General features: G+C 42.4%; 1 protein-coding gene across 3 annotated transcripts in view; it reads left to right on the top strand.

Annotated features, from left to right (window-relative positions):
- Positions 1 to 22,694, top strand: part of rptor (regulatory associated protein of MTOR, complex 1) — a 183,136-nt gene extending 160,442 nt beyond the window's left edge. The window contains exons 27-36 of one of the 3 annotated variants that reach the window (XM_056371166.1): positions 2,949 to 3,063; positions 3,200 to 3,324; positions 4,415 to 4,516; positions 8,362 to 8,409; positions 15,489 to 15,595; positions 16,867 to 16,994; positions 18,485 to 18,571; positions 18,697 to 18,813; positions 19,157 to 19,286; positions 20,096 to 22,694. In XM_056371166.1, coding sequence (XP_056227141.1) covers positions 2,949 to 3,063; positions 3,200 to 3,324; positions 4,415 to 4,516; positions 8,362 to 8,409; positions 15,489 to 15,595; positions 16,867 to 16,994; positions 18,485 to 18,571; positions 18,697 to 18,813; positions 19,157 to 19,286; positions 20,096 to 20,164 — 1,028 coding nt within the window. In that variant the 3' untranslated portion in view covers positions 20,165 to 22,694. Of the gene's footprint in view, positions 1 to 2,948; positions 3,064 to 3,199; positions 3,325 to 4,414; positions 4,541 to 8,361; positions 8,410 to 15,488; positions 15,596 to 16,866; positions 16,995 to 18,484; positions 18,572 to 18,696; positions 18,814 to 19,156; positions 19,287 to 20,095 lie in introns of all 3 variants that reach the window. The other 2 variants (XM_056371165.1, XM_056371167.1) reach the window with 2 other exon arrangements.
- The last annotated feature ends 440 nt before the right edge of the window (positions 22,695 to 23,134 follow it).

Here is a 23,134-nt window from a genome sequence, read left to right as displayed (position 1 = left end):
GTCATCAACCACATCTATTTATCTCTATATGCAGCTTCAGAGAACTGTGGCACAACCGTGTTTATTTACTCAGTGTTGTATATAGCAACTCCACACAACTACAGTCGGTCTGTGGTCAGCCGTGTCAAATACTGTGTGGAGATCTCAGAGCACAAGCTCTGCCAGTATCATGTTTAATTGAATGTTTTTGGAGCCTGGATGAAGGAGGAGTTTGGGTGAAATTCAGACTGTTCAAAAAAAAAAAAAAAAAGGCCGAACTGGGAAACACCATTAGTAACTGCTCTGTGTCAGGCCTGTGAGCGAGTGTGGAGATGATTTGCAGTGATGAGAGAAGTTGATTGATATCAATCCATAGTCAAACACAACCCCATTCATGAATCACAGGACTCCCCTCACACACATACACACACACATACACACACACACACACACACATACACACACACACACACACACACACACACACACACACACACTCTCAAACATACAACACACACTCAGACACACAAGCCCACTCATTGAAGAGCCCAGGGTGCCAGCATACACACAGACTCCCCAAGTGAAGTCAGAGCTTTCTCAAACAGAATATCTAACACCCCCAACGTCATTGGCAGCCCCCTCCACACACACACACACACACACACACACACACACACACACACAGTCACGAGGCAATTGGCGTCAGAGCTGAGGCTTGCTCACGCACATGTCTCTCCCTCTCCTTCTGACTGCTCGCTAAATCATTGAATTCCCCCTCCATCCTCACAGTTTTTGGAAAGAGAGAAGTAGTAGGGTTGCCCTCATTCAGTCTGTTCCCTCCAGAGAGAAACAAGACGAGAGGAGAGAGGGCGAGATGGAGGGAGACGGAGACGGAGACGAAGGTGGCAGCAAAAGCTCAGAATAAGAAATATAAAGAAATATTTTAGTTTGTGAACTTGGTTTCACTTGTGTTTTCTTCCCTTATTGATGCAAAATTAATCACATCACCATGCTGCTCAGCATCGTTTCAGATTTTACAATAGTTCCATATTGATTGTTCCGTCAAACAACACAAACGAAAGCAAATCGATGATGATAATCTTGCGCTCGTACCTACTTTTCCCTCCAACTGCATTTTTACATCACGGCTGCATCCGTGATGAATTCTTGATGGATTTTTTCCTCATTCTTTTTCATCTCATTATGGTGGTCTCGAGTGCTTTCAGGTAGCCAAGGACAGGCTGGAGGACCAACGTGTGTTGTTGCCATGACAACATACGGTGAAGCAGTGAATTTACGAGTAGCACTGGCGTGTTGGCACCGTGTTACACTCGTATCACAAACCGCCAAAGGGGTACACATCCAGACAGGTTTCCTCACCACCTCGTACTGTGTCATATGTTCACTTCCTTTTTCTTTTTTAACGACACCCTGGCACGGCTGTGAAGCTCGCACAATCCGTCATTCATTCCAGTTTTAAAAGCGAGTTATAGATGCCTTTTTATTCATTTCTGTTGTGTTCTTTCCTTTGTTCTTTCCTGTCATATTTGAAGCCACAGATAAGCCAGTTTCCCCGCTGACATTATCTGGGTTCATCTTGATTTAGGAAATATATTTGTAACAGCAAATTACAGACAGTGTATTTAAGAATGTCATCATTGTAAAGTAGGCCTTTCTGAAGTAAGCATGCACATGTATAGACTGCGTTTCAGCAGGAGTAGGGTCTTTGCTGTTAATGCTGGGAGATAGATTTTAAGTTGCTTTGGAAAATGATGCGTCCAGACCCTCTAATAATATCAAACAAGTTTTCAGGTTTTCATGTACGAGGCGGTGCTCATGTTTTATTACTGTTAACAAACCAAAAACAGCAATAACATTACAGTCATTGCCTGTGTAGCCAAAGCCTGACATATATTATTCCTCTGTGCTATAAACCTCATTAAAAACACATCAATGAACACACACATCGTTATTTTGACTGAATCACGCATACATCATCCTGCATCCAGCCTCTGGAAACTCAGTAGAACAACAAATGTGTATTAATCCACTGCTGAAAATAGTCCCCAAGAAACCAACTATTTCCTCCTGGTCCCGATATTTTAGGAAATTATTAAGTAAACTATATATTTGTGACCCATTTTTAAAGCTTCATGTTTTCAGTTGGCTCTCTACCAGACAGGGTTTGGAAGTCAGAAAGCACCGAGAGACGAGCACACATCATGTTAATGTTACATCATGATGAGAGCAGAACTGAGAATTGAACTGGAGATGATTAAAGTATTTAAGGCAATAACCAACAACATAATTAACACACATTCACTTTAAATAGCCAGTTAACCTGGAAGTTACCATCACCCTGGTTCCCTCCACAAAAAGCCAGTGGGATTTTTACATTGGCTGAGTAAATCAGTTTTCGTGTTCAACGTGATGAGGTTTAATGTCTCGGACAACTTCTGCAGTCTCACTCAGACACTTGTTTGTAACCAACCTTTTTTTAAGAGACATAAAAGCTTTTAAAAAAATCACGACTAGGGTTTACTGATGTATTTTATGTTGTAGAATAAAATGTGAAAATGTCTTGAGCTGGTTTTAACCCTTTTCAGGCATCCAATCTAAAGCCCATTCAAAACTTGTGAACCAGAAGTGCTAACACCCCCTAAGCAGCATCTTCAGTGTTAGACTGAATGTTGGACATAACTATACATGCAGCTGCAGGTTAAGTCAAGAAACTGGGTTTGCAGTAGTAATGCTAATTCCATTTTGATCACTAGCAGGCAGCTTGGTAACATACAAAAGCAGGAGTAAGCAGGAGATACAGAGACCTTCTTTCAGTGTGCATGTCTATCACATGGCAGCAGTACAGGTCTATAATGTACCAAATTCAGAATTTTTTTTTTTTTTTGTTCAAGAAGTTCTCTTCTTTTTTTTTTACAATTGCTGTCATTCTGGCCCCTCCGCCATTACAGGTGTTTCCCGTCTGGATGATCAAATATTCATCAACCGTAACCCTGGAGTACCGTCTGTTGTGAAGTTCCACCCTTTCAACACCTGCATTGCCGTGGCCGACAAGGACAGCATCTGGTCAGGGACACATAACACACACTCAAGGCTGAAAAAGAAAATCAGTTTTATATCAAGGGCACCATTACGTAAATGAATCAGTTTCACATCCAATGGTTTTAAATGTAAATGAAATATGTTTGTATGTCTGCTGTAGTTTCTGGGACTGGGAGAAGGGCGAGAGACTGGACTACTTCTACAACGGAAACCCTCGTTACACTCGCATCACAGCTATGGAGTACTTGAACGGACATGACTGTTCGTTACTGCTCACTGCAACAGGTTTGAAACACACACACATATACACACACACACACACACACACACACACACTCACATGGAAAAGTCAATAGCAGACAGTGATACACAGAGTAAAAACTCAAGTTAGTGAAAGAGTACAGTTTTCTTTTAGTGAGCAGCTCAAATGTTCACGCCCACCAGCACAGTGGAAATCACAAAGAGACTCATTTGTAGCAGCAACAAGCCTTAAACACTTGACTCTTACCCTCACAAACAAACACACACACACACACATACACACACACACAAAACACTCATGTGTATTCATCATCATTCATCAAAAGAACAAAGCAATTACCCTCCATGGCTTTATCTTCATAACACAGAGGAACTGTAGGAAACAACTCTGCATTAAAACCTGCACAGAGACACATTTATTTTGTGTTGTCGTTGTTACATTGAACCGAGAATGAACGCTGTATTTCATCGCACACCTCCTGAAACCTTGATAAAAGCTCAGGAATTAATACATTTAAATTCCATCTCATCAAAATATAATGTGCACTTATTCAGCTTCTCTCCATCAGGCGTGCTCTGAAGGATATCAAGGAAGAAAGTAGCTATAAAAAATATACACCATTAAAAAAAAAAAAAAAAAGTAAAACACTGAATGTAAATCAATTGGAGACTTTTATGGATTGTAATGGCTTCCTCATAAGAGTGCACGGACATGTTTTATCTTTAGCTCGGTGTCTTAGCTCTGTGTCAGCTACACTGTTCAGACAGAGGTCTTCAGGCTTAGAAACTCCTGCTTCGTTTCTCACTGACGAAACGTTTTCAGGCAGAGATGCTGCTCTACTCGAGTGTGTGTATGTGTGTGTTCATGGTCAAGTCACATGTGTGTTTCATGTTTTTAAAGAGTTGGAGTTCAAGGTTTTCATCACATCAACATGCGCCTCCAAATCCATTATGAATACAAACGAGTGTTGGGTCTGTGCGCTGCACCTCCTCCTGGCGTTAGCCTTTGCTCCTCGCTCTATCTTTTTATTCACTTTACTTTCCTGACTCTCGCTCTTTCCTTCCATCTCTGTATCTGTCTGCCTCCATCCACCACCTCTTCGCCTCTTTCCAGATGATGGAGCGTTACGTATCTGGAAGAACTTCGCTGACCAGAAGAACCCGGAGATGGTGACGGCGTGGCAGGGTCTCTCCGACATGCTGCCCACTACCCGAGGTCAGCCCTCTGCCAGCGCTCACAGTAAAGATCAATGTTCTATATTACTATGTGCCCCCCACCCACCCATACTCCCACGGTTCACAGCAATCCTTGTAATACCTTGTAATAACTCGCTGACTGCCCCACTGTCCACCCCATCCCACTTGTATTCCCCTCACCTCCCCACCCACAGAACAACCAGGTAGGACGGGAGTTGGCTGCATTTTCTTGTTTCCCAGTGCTTTTGCTGAACTATCCAGTTTTCAGTCCTACGACTTTTAACTGCAGCAGCTTTTTGGACCATTTGAGCCTTTAGTACTGAATGGGTGTTTTGGTAAATGGTCTGAAACTTTATCTGGTAAAAATCTAGACTCAGCTTTGGTATTTAGTTCTGAAACGAGTTCTTAAACATCTTGTTTGTAAATGTTGTTACTTTAAAGTCTATTTGACCTAAAGCCTACGTAACCTTAGCTAATCAAGTTGACAATTACAGCATAACTCTAAAAAGTAGCCAAACATTAGTAAAGTTAGTTAAATATCAGCCACAATAGAATTAGAAACCTAAAGTTCACTGACACAAAGCAATCATTAGCCACTTATCTACAGTTAGAGTGTTACCCTGCACAGAAGCTGAGCGGTGTGCTGCTGTGGACGGGATCAGCAACAAAACATGTGTCAGCTACCTACAAAAAAAATGAAAAGCTTAAAATAATTAAATTAAATGAAAAGCTGTTTGCTATATTTTGAATATTTTTATTTTTTATTTTACTTTATCTTGCCATCAAAAAGCTTAATTACAGTATTCCCATGCACAACCGCACCTCCGCTCAGCTCTTTCTGACTTAAATAGGTGATAATAATACAGCTGTGTTTGGACTTATAAAAAAAACCCTTAATGGATTAAACTGAGTAAGGGAGTATTTTTATTATTTTTTCATTATTTTATTATTATTTTTGCGGTGTTGAAAATTAAATCGTGTATCAATACTTTTGAAAGAGAGAAACCTATTTGTACGTAGTTGTTTTGAAAGTCAGAATTTAATCACTGAATGAAAGCAGAAACTTCAACCCATGGGACAATAGCCACAAAGTTACTGGAAGAGCCCACCAACCCTATCAGACTCAGCCAAACTGTAATGCTCACTGACTGCAAAAGCACAGCATATGTCTTAATTACCATAGGAGTGAGCTACTTTATATAAAGGTGTACTCATCCTGAAGTTTTTGGTGAAGAAAAAAATTGTCAAAACAATTGAAAGTAGCAGATGTTGAGCCTCTGCCGACCGACCAGAGAGCTACTCTGATTACTGAATACAGCATGGCAGATTCCAGTGGCAGCACACAGTGGGTTGTCAAAAAAAAAAAAAAAAGCAGGTCAGTATGTATGAGCACACACAGGCCAGACCACTACACCATTAAGTCCAGCAGAGTATGTGACACTCTATCCTAACATTAACTGATTTGACCCAATGGAATAAAATGAAAAATGAAGCCAGAGTTCAAGACAGCTTCCAACCTGCTGCGGGTTGTTTCTGCCACAGTGGCGACAGGTTTTGAATCCCGAGTCTGAGTTTAGTTCCATCACTCACAGCAAGTTTCATGCTAATTTAAAGCCTGCTACCAACCCCAGCTGTCCTATACTGTCACATCTGCCATATCTGTCACACACCTGTCATATCTGACAAAGTTGGAGGCGAGTCTAACCTGTTGGGAGGCCCACACACAGTCACTTTATTTAAGACCACAAAATGAATCATGAGCTGCAACAGGTTATTACTCATTCTTTGCTTGTCTTGAGGTAATATCATTGATCATTTTAGACTCAGAGGGGACACCGGTGGATTCTCTACAGTGTTTACCTCATGCGTTGACACACTTCCATAATTTGTGAGGCAGAGTTATTTGCAAATATTTGAACCAGGCCTGACACCTACAGCACACACTTGTCAGAGACACCCACCCACTTCTGTGTTGTGCAGGGTTGCCCACTCTCTCTCTCTCTCTCTCTCTCTTAACTCTCTCCACTGCTCCACATTTTTTTGCCTCGTGCATTTCTCAGCCGTCTTTTCTGGGACAGGGAAGTTTTTGGAGAAACTGTGACAGCTGTAGGAGAGATTGCGTGTTTCTCAGAGTGCTTAATTACCTGTTCAGAAAATGCAATAATTAACTAGTGCTCTTTTGTCTGTTTTGAGAAAGTTTTAAAATGATCTGTGACCTTGCGTATTAGCATGAGCACAATAAGTTTTGTGTGGGTGGACAACTTCCAGATAGCAGTTTTAAAGCATGTCTCACATACAATAAGACACACATTTGTATAATTGGTAGAAACTAGAGCCAAGCTGTCAGGCTGGCTGGCTGGCTCACTGGCTGACTGGATATCTATGCAGAGGTATGGACCACATGCGGTGTGCACATATGTGTCTCCATCATTACAAAGCCACAGAGTCACCAGAGCCCTGTGGGGACCCACAGAGAGGTGACACAGTTAACTACCATCACTGTCTGTGTGACTCTCTCAACAAAAATAGCGCTGAGAGACTCTTCCTCTGCGGAGGATTCTCCCACAGTGAGCCAAAGCCTTGTTTTCACTAAGACTTTAACATTTAATGGTGTGCTTGTTATCCTGGATGTTTGGTTCGTGACAGTCACTGTGTAACTTCATTCAGCGCTTCAGTCAGACGAGAGCCGAGGCATCAATTTTAATATAAACTGCCACTCAACTGACATCTTTCCAGGAAAAGTTTTACTGAAGAGTCCAGCTTCAACTAATGGTGTTCAGATATATATATATTTTTTTTTAACTTGGCAGAAAACTTCAAAAGCATCTGCAATCTCTCACACACTTACACACATACACACAAACACACACACACTCAGTTGTTCCTATTGCATTCACACAGACCCCCACCCCTCCTGGCTCAGTAATCAGTTTAGTGTTATTACCATTACTTGGAATGCCTTTCAGATGGAGTACAATAATTATATGTTTGTGTTTTGAATTTTTCAGATTTTTAGTTTTGCCTCAGCTGCATTAATAATGTAAAACTCAGTGAAATATTGCACAAGTCTGTCTTTGTGCTGGCCAAAACCTCCTCTGCCTCTAAAGGCAGTTGTTACAAGATTGTGAACATTTCTCAAGGAGATGCCAGCAGACACACAAGCTCAGACACAGACACACACACCTGCACAACCTGTCCTCCCTCATCCCGTCCCTGTCGTCCAATAACATGCTTGTGTGCTGTTTTTCATCAGTGAACCATCTCTGCAGACCTTGTCTGGCTTCTTGTTACTTTGCTGGGTCTTTGATATTGTTTTGTGTTTGTTCCCCCTCAAGAGCGAGGCTGAACAAGGCAGTAAGCAGTTTGCCACATGATGTACAGCTCCACAACAACACATCCTGCACTGACCCGTTATTTGGTGTAATTAAATGAAATGATTTATTAACCGCACACATCTTCTTTAGTGCAGCAGCAACTCCACCCTGCCTGCTTTTTGCCATGTTGTGAAGGGATTTGGGATTCTGTGTCCTACAGGCTTGGAGGTTGGGGACCCTGTGTAGCTTCCCCAGCCCCTGTTTATAATGCAGAGGCAGCAGCTCAGCTCACGCCTCAGTCTCTCTCCTTTCATTCTTTGATCCCAGAATATCACTGTTAGTCATTTGGGAAACAGCAGCCTTGTTCACCCCTCTGCTGTTTGAATGCATGTGGAGTATACTCATGAATTCATACTTTTTCAGTGTGTGAACATGTGGGTTTGCATGCACAGGGGTCCTTGCTAATTTGTTGCTTGCTTTGTTGCATTCCTGCTCTCTTCCCTCCTCCTCCTCCCCTATCTTCCATTTGCCCCCTACCTCCTGCTCGCAGGTCTGGCCAGAAGGGTTTCCATCTATCTTGACAGGAGTAAGCAAGGAGGTGAGTGTCGCCATTCTCTTGTCTACTCCCTCACTCCCAGAGCAAAGGTACTGCACTAAACAGCTGGCAGCGAGCCTCTTTTTTGTTTTCTTTTATTCCCCTCACCACTGCCATCTCTCATCCATTCATCTGTCTGGTGATGCTCCATCACTCCATCCCAAAGGTCAGAAGGAAGGAAAAAAGTAGGAATGATCTTCAACAAGTCCGACACAGTTCTTATAAAAATAAGTTGCTAAGCCGTGCTTCTTTACTAACTGTTGTTATGCCTGTCCGGCTTTCAGTCCTAGCACAACATGTGCAGTTTACAGTGATTATGAATGCACATGTAGCTCTAAAGCTTCTTAATTTTTAAAACAATGCATCCTTATTTTCAGGAAGTGGCATACAAAAGCAGGACTCTTATTTGTAGTCCGTAGCTGTGGATTTGTCAGCTGAAATGATAACTGTTGCAGCAGCTCATTTATCACAAGCTAATTAAGCTAACATTGGCTCCATGAGTCATTTGACAATTCGCTCCAGATGACTTCCTGGTATTTCCAGGTGACTCATTTTAAAATGGAAACCCTGTAAAAGCATCATTAACAATAACTTAATGGCAGCCTACATGATATCAGGGTAAAAGTCAGGCTAAAGGCTAAATCTGAATGTCCCGGGCAGAAGGTCAGCATCCTCACAGGTTAATGGTGCAGTATTGTGCTTGTGTTGCAGTGCAGAGCTAGTTAGTAGGAGTACAAGTATGGCTTTTTTTAGTGCAACCTGTAACCCCACAAACTGATGTGGAAGTATGATTCAGTTACTGTTACTGGTAGTAAGCTAGTTAGCCAGACTTGTTGCAGCTTACATTAGAGCAGGTAAACTCACTGTTTAATCAATTCCTTACACTTTGCAACTTGTCTTTATGGTTTACGGAAGACTTTTAAAAAAAAATCACCCACCAAACCATTTACATCACTTCAACATGTTTACAAATCCAAACCATGACAGGCCTGACATGCGTTGTTACAATTGCTAAGCTACAATTGGATCACTGCTTGGGGGAGGGGCTTATTAAACTGTTACAGAAAAAATTTGCACTTGGGTATTAGACTGAAAGCCACATACAAAAAAAGAGATGCTTATTTAAAGGAGAAAGTAGTTGTCTCTCCAAACAGGCACTGTCCCCATTACTCAGCTTCACCTCAAAATGGCTTCTCTCATGTATTAAAAAAAAAACACTAATTTAAGCCAGTCCCAAAGGTGTCAGTGTTTAATTGGGAGGGAGTTGGTGCTGTGTGATTTTAATAGCGCAGAGCCACCCAGTCCGTCTCGCCGGAGGGATCAGCCTGTTAAACTCCAGAGGAACCAGTGAAATGAGGGAACTGTGGCTGGCACAGACTGGAGAAACTATTCCTGCGGCTACTGCGGCTGCATTAGTATGCAACGGGTGTCACTGGGGGGAGAGATTTGGGGAAAAAAATAAGACGGAGGTGGTTACTAGGTAAAAGTGGGAAAACTCAGGCTGGAGTTTTCATCAGCATTTGTTCAGGAGTCGGAGGTAGTGAAGCACACAGAATTCACATCTCTGCAGATTAGATTAAGAGTCGATCTAATTAAATTCTGATCCACATAGTATTAATAACCCCCCCCCCATTTACCTCCCCCCCCTCTCATTCCTACCCCTGCAGTTTTTCAGTTGTTATTCCTATGTTATCTTTTTCCCTTCGTCCCTTTTCTTGTGGCCGCATAAATAAAGTAGAGCAGCCCTGTCGTCTTTGGCTTCAGGGAGACAGACGCTGTGTTCTGCTCTACATTCGCCTGCACTCCCTGGTGACTTGTTAACACCGGGGCTCTGGAAGCTCGCTAAAACCAGGACCAGGGACTTTGTGAAGAGTTGGAGAGAGACACTCTTGGAAGTTTTAGGAAAATGAGACATGACGCCCCAAGGCAGACTCACTTCTTTTGTTTGCAGCCTTTGCTGAAATGTCGTCTCTCTGAAACCAGGAGTTTAGAGTTGAGCAGCCCGACCCAAACACAGTGGGTCCCAGCAACTGGTCCTGTGCTAGGTTGTGAAGTTTTTCTGTGTAAAGCTTTGGGCTTTGGTAGGTTGGATTATTCTCAAATGCAACTTAAAAAGAAGGGAAAAAACAGTTTGGGTCTCAGGTTTGACAGTAGCTACTAGGTGGGTATGGAGCTTCCCCTCCATATTTGAAAAAGTTTGAATGTGTTTTCGCCCAAAGTGTTTTCAATTCCAATAGTTAACGGTGTCCCTTGTTGTGAATTATGTAAGATGATTTAGGAAATTAATGTTAGTCTCCTGTCCACAATAATCAGGTCAGCAAGTGCTAATGTCATGTAGGTTACACCTCATTTCACAAGGTCTCTGTCAACCAGACAGGTCAAAGCTTTTCACCTCCCTGAATGCCAGGCCTCTGTCTCCAAAGGTTAGACAAATGCCATGGCAGGGAAGTCTCCCTGCCAGTCAGAGCTCTCCCACAGATAACGTCATCGTCTATTAGAGAAACACGCATGCCGGGTAAGTCCCCGGTAATCCTGGGGAAGGTTTATTACTGGAGTCCTGGAGGACCTTTTCAAAGCAAACAGGATGAATGGAAGAGAGGGAAAAATGCTGAGGGAAGGCCGAGGCACTAGTTTAATGAGCTGCAGTGTGTGGGAGAGCTAGTCCATCAGTGGAGATAATGGTGCAGCATGAGAATGGAGAGGAAGGCGGCGTCTTCAGAGAGAAAAGAGCAGGATGAAACGAAGATATTTATGCAAAGGAAAAGATAGATAGATCACAAATTAGGGATTGCCTCAGCACTCTGGTACAACGGCTGTTAGTGTTAAATCTAGTTGTTTTCCCCTTGCTGAAGTTCTGCTAACAATATCATTACCATGTTTGATATCATCATTGGGGAGAATGCTTGATTTGAAGCAGAGGGGGCAAGAGACAGTGAAGCTATGTACGCTTCCACCTCTGTAAGGTGGTTAGATTTACAGCTGAGGAAACATTGCCCACACTCCTTTGCTCCTGCTCTTCTTTCTCACGTCTCTGTTCTCCATGTCCATATTGATTTCTGTGTGGGTTACTCCGACCCGCTCAGGCCCACATAGGTTCCCTCTAAAGGCTGAATTTTCTCCCATTTTGGGCGGCTCAGTGTTGACCACTGGAGACAGATCTGATGGGTCAGGTTTGAGGTTGTACTGACCCCCTGAATTCCTAGGAAAGTTTTTTGATTGGAGTCAGGAGGATTTGGTCGCCTGAAGAGGAGATAATGAGGGGAAAGATCTTGGATGAAGTGAGACTGGGGTAAGAGAGATTAGGTGGGCACCTGGATGGAGAGCCAGGGAGGGATAATGGAAGAGATGCACAGAGAAATGAGATGGACTGATTGTCAGTCAGACAAAGCAGGTAGCTGTTTGAACCCTGGGCTTAATGCGTTTCAACTAGTTTGTGCTAAAATAATGGAAAAAACATGTACCGCTATAACACAGTATCAAATGACACATTAATTCTACTTCCTACTTATATTAATTCGACTGACTTTTTAGGTCTTATTCTTGTAAATTGAGTTAAACCTGGGAGCAGCAAAAACAAGTTGTGAATACAGTTTAGCTTCACCTTTTTTTTTTTTTTGGGTGGGGGGGCATTTTTGCCTTCATTCAGACAGTGCAGAGCCCGCGTATCATCACCTTTAAGTTGATAGAGCAAATTTGTTAGCAAACAGTTGCTTATTTACACATCTAGCAAATGCAGAACAACATTAGCTTTCATTTTGAGTCATGTTTCTGCTCACCTGATGAATGTAAGTCCAGTATTCGCCCTCCTTCCAGGTGTGTTTTGGTCTCCACCGACCCCTTGGCTGAAATACCAGGCTCTAGTGCTGCTAAATGCTCCGGTATCTGTTGTTTAGTGCTGGGGAGGTGGAGTGCCGTGGGTTAATTGAAAACAGCTGCCTTTTGCCGCCGGAAATGATGCTGATGAAAACGACAAGTGGATGAAAACAGTAGCAATGTGAGCCAGGCAAGGAGAAGAATAACTTGGAAGATGAAGCCATCCATGGTTGAGATAGAAACCAAGATGCAGAGACAGTTCGGCTGCAGCTGGTCGTGTCTCCTGGGGATCTTCCCTCATTCACATTGTGTTGTATCCCGAGTGGATTTATCATCATGGGAGGACACAGAGAAAACTAATGATGCATAAGGGGGAATAAAGCTAAATTCTTAGGGTTTCTTGGCATGTGTGTTGCTTATTTTAGAGGAAATGCACCAGCTTTAGTGTGTTGGGGAATATTCCGTTCTCCGCCTCCTCATTGTAACCCAGATTTCCTCATCGCTGAGCTGCCAGCTTCAAAGGGAATGCCTCGTCTCTTCTCACAGTCTGTGAAATGAGCCAGCATCAAGCGTGCTCGCATGCGACTGTGAACGCGTCGCTGACTGAGCACAGTCCTGTGAAGTGATTTTTCCCTGTGCCCCACCCCCCCCACACACACCCCACCCCCTCCACCCCCCACTGCCGGCAATGTGATAATGTAACGCCTGAGTGGGCCGGATGACGTCACAGAAGAGGATTTGAAGCCGCCACATGGGGCTTGGGTTTTCCTGACAACCCGAGCCAAGTACAACCAAGTACAAAGCTCTGTCACAGATGGTTCTGTGGAAGTTACAGCAAGCTAAGTCACGACTCACAAAGGAAGCACATGGAGAGATGAAGAGTGGGAAAGGATCACAAGTGATGCACATGTTCGTTGTGGATCTTCAAGGCGAGAGAAGAGCAAAGCAGTGATGTCGTCCTCTTCAAAACTGTGTGAACGGAGCCGATTAGGATGAAAAAATGCAGTGTTAAAGGATGAAGTGAAAGTATAACACATAGGTGGATGACCCAGAGATGGTTATCAATAACAGGAGGAAGAAGTGACTAACAGAGAAAAAGGGAGGAGGACAGGGAGGAAGTGAGGCACAGTGCGATGAGTTTCAAGAGGAGAGAAAAGGATGCTGTCTCTGCAGCATCCGTGGTAAAAGCATTCTTCTAAGAGACAGATGGAGTGTTTTTATTTCTGGAGTCCCTACTTGCACCTTTATTCTTTCTCCTCCACCGTACAACCCTTCCATTAACAGAAGAGCATGAGGTAAATGTGGTTCTCCAGCTGCCGGTGATGGTCCAGTTAAGCCAGAATGACACTTTCCACATCCCTCTACACCAATAGTTAAAGCTCCAGGAAAAGCCAGTAAGTGGACCTTGAGTTAAAGTTATTTTATCATGCGCAGATGTAAATTGTGTGATCTGCTCAAGTCTGTGAGGATGTGTCCGCCAAGACTTATGACTGCCCGGACGTACATGTATAATCACGCAGACACCCAATGTACAGAATCACAGCCGCTGTTCACATCAGCGACCTTAAGGCCACAGTATGATTGAAAGTGTCATCTGATCGCATCTAAAGACAGAAGTGTTCATATCTGTTCCAAAAGGCTCCACGCCTTCAGACTGTAAAGACTCACTGAAAGATGGGAATGACCAGTGACATCGATAAAGAAAAGATAAGAAAGTCGAACATTAAATGTTTTATTTATTTAATTTGGAAACTTTATGCAAATACAGATGAAGTTTAATCTGGAGCCTCTGCAGTGATTTGATGAAAAACTGACAAAGGAAAGTGATGCAGCAGTGGGACAGGAAGTTCAGGAGGATTATTACAATAATTTGTGCGATCCCTCTTTTGTGTGACCCCGGCCAGACCAAGATTACAGCTGCACACAAAGAAGTGCTGCTTGGCACAAAGTCACACGAATTGCTGGACAATGTCATACGTCGCTTATTTACACAGTTCTTGTTAACTGCTCAGCCACTCGCCTGCTTCAGAGCGTTAACGCACAGAGGACAGCGAGACGTGATGAATCATACAAAGTGGGATAAAGGAAGGTATTCATGCTGTTGTGCAGTACACGGAACAAGTGACAGAAGTAGAGAGAAGAATGCGTGAAAAAGACATTAAACACCTGCCTTCTGTCACCTCTGCACCTTTTTGCTGTGGAAGTTGTCTTCTTTGTTTCAGAAAGTTGCAATAATTGTTGGACACAGCCCTCCCACCCCCCCTAATTTTCAATATCAGAGAAATATGGGTGGGGGGGTTCAGACGCTGTTCAACAATCTGACAAGCACTTTCTTTGAAACACAGCGAGGCCTTTAGGCTGCAGCCAGAGGCCTCTGCCAGGCATCACTGAGCCAGCAGGCCAAGTGTGCACTCGCTTGATTCCTGCTATGACTGCCAACACGTGAAGAGTCTCGCTGTCTTCAGCTTCTTCCCTCCTCGCTTTCTCACTCCAGTGCCATTTGACTCATCTGAGCCAGAAGCTGCTGACAGGCTCAGTTCCAGGGTCAGTGTTTGCATCTCCCAGTGGTTGTCTTGTCGGGAAAGGATGCAAAATGCAAAACTACTCTTGCATCAGTATGAAGTCTGCGTCTATACACTGAAGGATGTGGAACTTCTCTCAAAAATATGCAACTTGATAAACTGACATGAAAAGTTGTTGCTTGTTGCCCCCGCAGTCTCTACAGGAGAGGAGGTTTTGTGTTCCTCCTCAGCCCTTTGTGGCATATTTATTAGCTGCGCAGTGGTGCAGGAAGCTGTTGGACTAATCTTTCATTTGACTTGCTACATGTGGCAGCGAGAGCCTCCTGAAACCTCCACCAGATTGTGTGTGTTGTGTATCAGGGGGATCAACACATGCTCGGTGTGTTTAACAGCTGTGTTGTGTGCAGTTTCACTTATAATTTGAATTAGCTGTGTGTAAAAACAGTAAATGAAAACTGCTGTTCATATATTGTGCACAAATTATTCTCAGTAATTTAATGTTTCATGCTCATGTGTCTGATATTTGGCACCTTTTGAAGCTTTTTTTTTAAGTTTTAATTGTGATAACAAGCCACCTTCTGTTTTGTTTTCCTTGAATGAGCTGACATCAGTGCAGATGTATGAGTCTGATAATAACACACAGCACTGGTTTAAAGCTTATGCAAGTTTTATGGAGTATACACGTGTGCATGCGTGTTTGTGTGTGTGCTCTGCGTTGTAACTGCCATCTGTCATCCCGTGATGTAGGTGCAGGTATGGTTGTGGACTGGGAGCAGGAGACGGGACTCCTCATGACGTCTGGAGATGTCAGAGTCATCAGGATCTGGGACACTGACAGGGAGATGAAGGTCCAGGTACTGTCCTCACTGCACCTGTTTGATTTTTGTTGCTCAGATACATTTTGTAAATATTTATCATCTGGCGAGAAATACAGCATTCAGGCCTTGCAGGTTCGTTACCCACCAGAGATCATTCTGTTCTGTTCACATCTTATTTTGTTCTGGTCTACCTTCTTTCTAGTTCTTAAATCCTTCTGGTCACTTTTCTTTCTTTAAGTTTGATGTATTTTTTTTTTGGTAATAGATATTCTGTCATATTTTCAAAGGAGTCCACCTGTAAAATGAATTGAAACTTACACTACTTCAGTGTCAGCATCAACATTAGCTAAAGAGACCAAAACTGTTTTTTGTACCAGGCTGTAAACATGTTTATTTGTGCTGTAAAGTTGGACATTTTAACATGAAATAATGTTGTTATAAGAGGTTACATTTTCTGAGTAGAGGCAAATAATAAAGTTGCAACTCATTTTAACATGCTACTAAATTTTGAGCTGGACTAATGGCCTGTTTAGCTCCACGGGGAAGAAATGCTCAGATGTTTGATCGTGTTTTTTCACCGCAGCTTCAACATGATCTGAATTAACTTCACACAATACATAAATACATAACGGTGGAATTCTTGCAAACAAAGACATTGAATAGAAGTGTCAAAGATCATTTCAAACCTCTGTGTAAATTAACATTGGACTAAAAGTGGAGCAGGATCCTGAATATGTATATTTGGGGATAAAAGGTGATGTCACATTTCAGAGTAAAGTGAACTAGACAGACCATCATCTGTAGATGATCATCGTATTCCTCAAAAACAATGAAAATAACATGGTGGAGATACAAAAGAACAAATAAATAATGTTTGTGAGCTTGTGTTTATGAACTCTTGACGTTTCAGCTGAATGTCTGCAGTGTGCCGTAAACTATGTTTTGGTTAACTAATGGAAATCTGTGGCGAAGCCAAGAGCCATTAGTGCAGTTTCTTCTTTTTCTTTTTTCTCAGTTTTTACACATCTAATGGTCCTTGGTGAGCTAATCATTGTCTTGATGGATGGACTTAATACAAGTACAAATGGCCCCGGCCTCGCCTGTGGCTGCATATTGATGCTGGGTCTAACTTCAAATGAGCTAACAGTCAACAGTGCTCATGATTGATGAGTCAGAGAAGGTTTAACGTGAAATTAGCGTAACGACTGTGTTACCTTGGTTGCTTGCTTTACAAGGATTTGTATGTGTGTGTGTGTGTGTGTGTGTGTGTGTGTGTGTGTGTGTGTGTGTGTGTGTGTGTCCATCAGGACATCCCGACAGGAGCAGACAGCTGTGTGACCAGTCTGTCCTGTGACTCCCAGCGTTCACTCATCGTTGCCGGCCTGGGTGACGGATCTGTACGTGTCTTCGACAGGAGGATGGGCCCTAATGAATGGTAACACACACACTGTCCTTCATGCAGCCTCTGACCGTATCAGTATCTGATCATAGTGATTTCATTTCCAAGCTCATTTTTTTCTAGTCTTTTCTACTGTATCACCATCATTGAAATACATTCAAGAACACACGCAGCAGTTTCTGTGGGCATTAACTCCTACAAAATCCTGCATTATTCACTTCTCTAATCTATATTTATTATATATAGCATGCTGTAAATCTTCCTTTGGGGTTGGCACCTCTTTTAATGGACCCTGGTGGCACTGCATCACCCCCCAGTTGGTTAAACATTATTTTAATTTCAGTCCCAAAGGGGGAAAACAAAGCAGTTAAACCATGAAGTGGCCCATAAATCTTTAAGTAAAGCTAATTTAATAGCTCCCTTCAGGCATGGAGTTACATCTTTCAGCACCTATGTTGCTCCCCCCAGGATTAGTCCAGGACTGGTAGACAGGCACATACAGGTCATGTTTACAATATGCTGAAGTCAAACAGACACGGCAGATTATAAGATGCTTAATTTTGTTACTTTAGCTTCTTTGTTGAGCAAAAAAATTCAAATCTTCAATTATTTGTCAGGTGCACTTCCTGTCACACCTGTAGTCAGACTGTACAGTAGCACTACAGGATGTGGGTAGTTCAGGTACAGCTTAGTTCTGCAGCGATGGTCAGAGGGTTTTTATTCCAGCACTAAAGTCATCTCAGCCTCATCACGATGTTATTGCTTTTTTCAGTCATAATCACATGGTGCCACCCAGTGGTTACTCATCTGTATTACATGTTACAACATAGGGAGACAGCTTCAGCATTTTACACTCTGCTGGGTCTTTTTGTCAATAACCTCCCTCTCACATATGGGAGGAAGACTCAACACATTCAGATAAATTCAGTCACCACCAGACACTGTTACTGCTAGTTAAATATTATATTCATGTATTGTTTTTTTATGTTTGTTCTGAATATATTGTGGATTAATGTCAGTTCATACAGTGCTTGTGCAAAACTGGATTGTAACACAGACCAGAATTTGTTGTCAAGTAGCTGAAGTTGGAAGTCAGTCTCCATTTTACACTTTTGCATTATTTCACAATATTATACAAACATCTTTTTTATTTGGTGAAGCAAGACAAAGACAAGGAGAGTGTTATAACATAGCATGACAGCATACACTGCTAGTTTTACAAAACAGCTGACAGCTCTTGTTATTGTTATAACATTTTGACTTATTGGGTCGGAGAGAGGGATGGAGGGAGAATATTATACAGATATGAGTGAACGTTAAATAGAGAAATCAGATGGCATTGTTTTTACTGTTGTTAGCTCTGTTTATATGTAGGATGTATTCTTGTATAATTTGTCCTCTGACTGTTTTTTTGTTTTTTTTTCTCCAACTGTAGTTGTTGATGTTCACAGTCTCGCAGTCTCTGTATTTCCACTGAAACGTGACCTGAACTGACATTTGCTGTGTGTTGTTGTTCGTCTCTGCAGTCGGGTGATGACCTACAGGGAGCACGGAGCCTGGGTGGTCAAAGCTCATCTACAGAAGGAGACAGATGGACATATTATCAGTGTCAGGTACGCTATTTCTCTTTCTTCTCAGATGCATTCTGTAATCTTACTGTTTGTATAGTTTGTACTGTTTGTTTGTTGGTTTTTTGGGGGGGGGTTTTGCCCTTACTGACTTTGATGCTTTCCACCAGTGTTAACGGAGACGTCCGATTCTTTGAACCGCGGACACCAGACTCCATCAATGTTCTGCAGACGGTGAAAGGGTTAACAGCGCTGGACATCCACCCACAGGCTAACCTGTTCGCCTGGTGAGTTTGTTTATGTAGATGCAGGCCTTGAGAAAAGGATTGCCAACTTGTGTTAATATTAAGATCAAATCCTCCCACAGTATTTTTCCCCATGTGTCCTTCATAAGAGCAGAGATATTGATTTCCTGTGTTAACCTTTGAACTGACTTACGGAAGATGATTTATTTATCTGCATATGAGTCAGACAGGAAAATATATAGCTTGACAATACCCATGACATCCACCCATGAGGTTAAAATTCAACACAAAAGAAATCCCATTCAGAACACACAGCATGTGATTTAATTTACACACTCTGCCACAACTCCCTCCTTTCTATCTCTGTCTCGGTTTTCTCCTGCAGTGGATCGATGAACCAGTTCATAGCGGTCTACAACGCAAACGGCGATGTGATCAGCAACATTAAGTACTATGACGGCTTCATGGGACAAAGGATCGGGGCCATCAGCTGTTTAGCCTTCCATCCTAACTGGGTAAACAAACACTGATCACTTTTTACTACAGAATTCATGCAGTTTTATATGTGGACCTGTGGTTATCAAACATTTCTGAAAAACTCTAAGTGTTATAGTTTAATAGTTGTAGTTTATTTTATAATAAGGCATGATATTTTAAAAATGTATCATGTTCTGTCTTAAGAATCTTAATATTGCTAGCTAACTACAGTATATCTGTTCATATATCATGTTTGAAAGGTCAGTCTTAGAGAAAATTATAAACAGCTAGCATATATATTTAACATGGATTCACTTCTCACTCTGCTTATGATCCAAACTGTCGTAGCTGTATTTTGCTAGTTGCTAGCAAACGCAAATTACCAAGTAAGATTACACTAGTGCGTTTCTAAAGAGAATACCATAAATGTCTCGACCAATAGCTTTGATACTCTGAGAGGTTTGACGACTACAGACACAGCCGTGGAAAGACTGCACACTGTTTTTAAAGTTTGATATGAACAATGTATTGTACTTTATCTTGGCATGCCATGTAGCAAACACATTATCTTCTCTGCCAGGAACTTGTCTTTTACTTTAGCTCACTGCCCCTGAAGTTAGCATTAGCTAACTCTAAATTGCTCCATTAGCGGGCTTTTAAGCTTTACCACATTTGTGAGGGAAACATAACATGGACTGTCCTCTAAATAGGATGCTCTCAATATACTGTGTTTGCTAGACTTTAGACTTCCCCCTCTGTCATGTTTTTTGTGCGTGAACACACACATCACATTTCATGTAATAAGCTGTGATTGTGTAACCTGTCTTCTCTCTCTGTCTCCCTCCAGCCACACTTGGCAGTAGGCAGCAACGACTACTACATGTCCATCTATTCAGCCGAGAAGAGACTCAGATAACACACCAGCATTCATCACCCCCCCCTCCCCACCAAAACCACCACATATGACTTCTGACCCCGAGCCTCAAGTTCTGGGATGTAAATGACTTTTTTGTTGTACATATGCAATTACCACCCTGAATGTTCTAGTGATGGCTGCTGACAAAAACTGCTACGAACGACTATATATATATATTATTATTATTATTATTCTCATTGTTTAATCATATTCTTATTATGAAGCTAATGATTGTAGACTTGGCTGTGCGGAGGAGTGTGTATATTTAAATAGCATATACAGAAGAGAGGTTCTTTTTCTAAAGAAGTGGTACCCACCGATCACCAGGGCTCCTCCTCGCCGCACAGTGAGCATCACTACCTGAACGAACTGTGACCCAGACCAGATACGGCGAGAGAGGGGTCTCCCAGAGGGCAACACACACAACACACACTGTTAAAACACACTCACTGGTGCAGGAAACATGGACTCGCCCTCCACTGGACCTTGGTGTGTTTATCAGTTCATTTTAATGGCCGACTCCCAGCCAAAGGACACAGAGTTTTGCTACTTTGCTGCACCGTCGGCGAGACATTTGTAAGGATACGCCCAGAGATGCTGGACTGTGCTCACTCTTGCCTGACACGTCGACCAGGCAGACATGATGAGTGTGTGTTTGTACGTGTGTTAAAATGGATTATAGCACAGCTGTGCCCCACAGTGGGTCTTCATAGCCTTGGACTTGATGCCCAAAAAGATGCCTGCTCTCATGCTAGAACTCTCCTTCTTGCTTCCCTGACCCCAGCGTGCCAAACATAATCATATTTTCCACACAACCTGTTGTTGTGGCTCAGAGGGGTGTTTTTGTTGGTTTATTTGTTTTTTAAATTATCGCCTGTAATAAGGGAAAACCTCCATTGCCTCTAGTATGAAGCATACCCTTATATCTAGCACAGTGAGAGGAGATCTAGATTGATAGAAACAAAGCACCCAGTCCTACAGGGAGTCTGCGGTACCTTCTTGCCTGCCCTGCAAAGCAATAAAACCTCCCATGATTCAGCCTCAAGCTCCTCCCAGACGTTGCCAATAGAAACGTCAGCCTCAGTTTGAAGGTGATAGCAGCATAGCATGTCATCAATAGCTTAAGATGGTCAAAATCCTGACCTGCAGTGCACCAAGGTGCCACACTACAGCAATACACACACGCCTTTGTTTCTTTTTATATACTTGGAGTACGAGATGGGGGCCATTTCACCCCATCTGTTCAACACAGCAGTGACAGGAAAGATATCAATTAAATTGACTTGCCTGTGATTGTCTAAACCTCCTGCCAATCACGTCCAAATCCTCCCCAAAAGACGGCACGTCACACAGACTAACTGGTCCCGTGCTGGTCGATCTTTTCCTGGCTTCTGAAACACATAAGTAGAAGTTGACCCTAACCGCATTAAGGGGCGACCTTCTTGTTTAAAGTCATGACGCCCTCAGAGCATGCAGCACTGTAGGTTTAGAGAAAGTTTAGATAATGTGACTCGTCACACCGAGAATCACCTGCCACCCCGCAGTCTGGACAGAAAAGCTTCAGTGAGGTTTCCTTTTTCCCATCTTTGAGTTTTTATTTTGGTTTGGTTTGATTTTCTTTAACAAAGATGGAGGCATAAAATGTGTCACTCACTGTTTCAGTCAGCGTTCTAAATCTCACGCAGGTAACGTCAGGATCCACCTCACACTGCTGTCGAGCAGCTGCTGTTGACATAAAAGTCATTGTGGTGCTGTTCAGTAAAGATGCCCCTCTTCTTTAGAAGGTTTTTTTTCTTCTTTTTTTGTGCAGTATCACCATCGACGTGCCTCTTCTCTGGGGCTGCAGCTTTGCTTATTTAGCTTTTTTTAATCCCTTTTCTGTTTTGTAATTTTATGTTTTTAATTCTGCTGGCATTGTGTTTGCCTTGGCCTCAGTATGGTGGCAGGAAAAAAGAGTGAGGTCAGCCTTACCCTCACACACACACACACACACACACAAGCACACACACACAATCAGTCACTGCACTTAAGTCTTTCCTGCCATGCCCCCTTTCCATCGCCAACATACCCCCCCAGTCGCCCCCTCCTTTCTTTCCTGCCCCTCCCACCCTCTGCATCAGACGTCCCGAGCTTTGCTTTTGCCCGCAGGAGTGGACTTATGGATTCAAAGTGAACTGGGAGCACACACACACACACACACACACACCATACAGTCTGTGTGAGCGGCTCCCCACCATCACTCCTATCACTGAGCACTCTGTGGTTTAGCAGGCCTCAACTGCTTCACTGGCTCAGCCGAAATAGTACATTTTGGTGTCGGGCCTTTGCTCAGACACACATTCATCTCTAAGTATCCTGCTTTGAGTTTTAAGATTTTAGATCTGGAGAAAAAGAAGAGACTTTAACAAAGTAGTAAGAGAGGAAAAATGAAAACAATCAGGTTTGTCTCTGTGACTTTAGATTGCTTTGCTGACTGTGGTTTATAAGACAGCAGATGAAATCAGTGAAATAAACCAAATACAACACCGGATTCTGCGTCTGTCTCACATGTTCGTCATCCATCAAAACTCTGAACACCCTCATATTGGTCAGTTTTTGAGTTTCATAAGGGCTTTTTTTCAGAATATTAGATTATGGGTTTTTTTTTAGGGTGAACTAAATTAGAAATAATGATTTTAATATTAATAATTAAATTATTACATTTTCAGGCTGTATCAATAAAGCACTGTTTCCTTAAAAACATCAACAACCACCTGAGTTTGGACTGATCTTCAGAAGTGCACACAGTCAAAAATTCATATGCTCTCAACAACAGAATTAAATTAGAGTGAACAGTTCTACATATTTCACATTCAAAATATACTTTTTAAATATTTTCTGTTTAATATTTAACACTTCATTTTGTTTAGTTAGAGATCATTTTATTCAATTTAGGTTTTATATTGAATCATACAGAAATGTCCCTATATC

This window comes from Seriola aureovittata, chromosome 3 (genome assembly GCF_021018895.1).
Source record: "Seriola aureovittata isolate HTS-2021-v1 ecotype China chromosome 3, ASM2101889v1, whole genome shotgun sequence".
Lineage (NCBI taxonomy): Eukaryota > Metazoa > Chordata > Actinopteri > Carangiformes > Carangidae > Seriola > Seriola aureovittata.
This window is presented reverse-complemented; position numbering and strand designations above follow the sequence as displayed.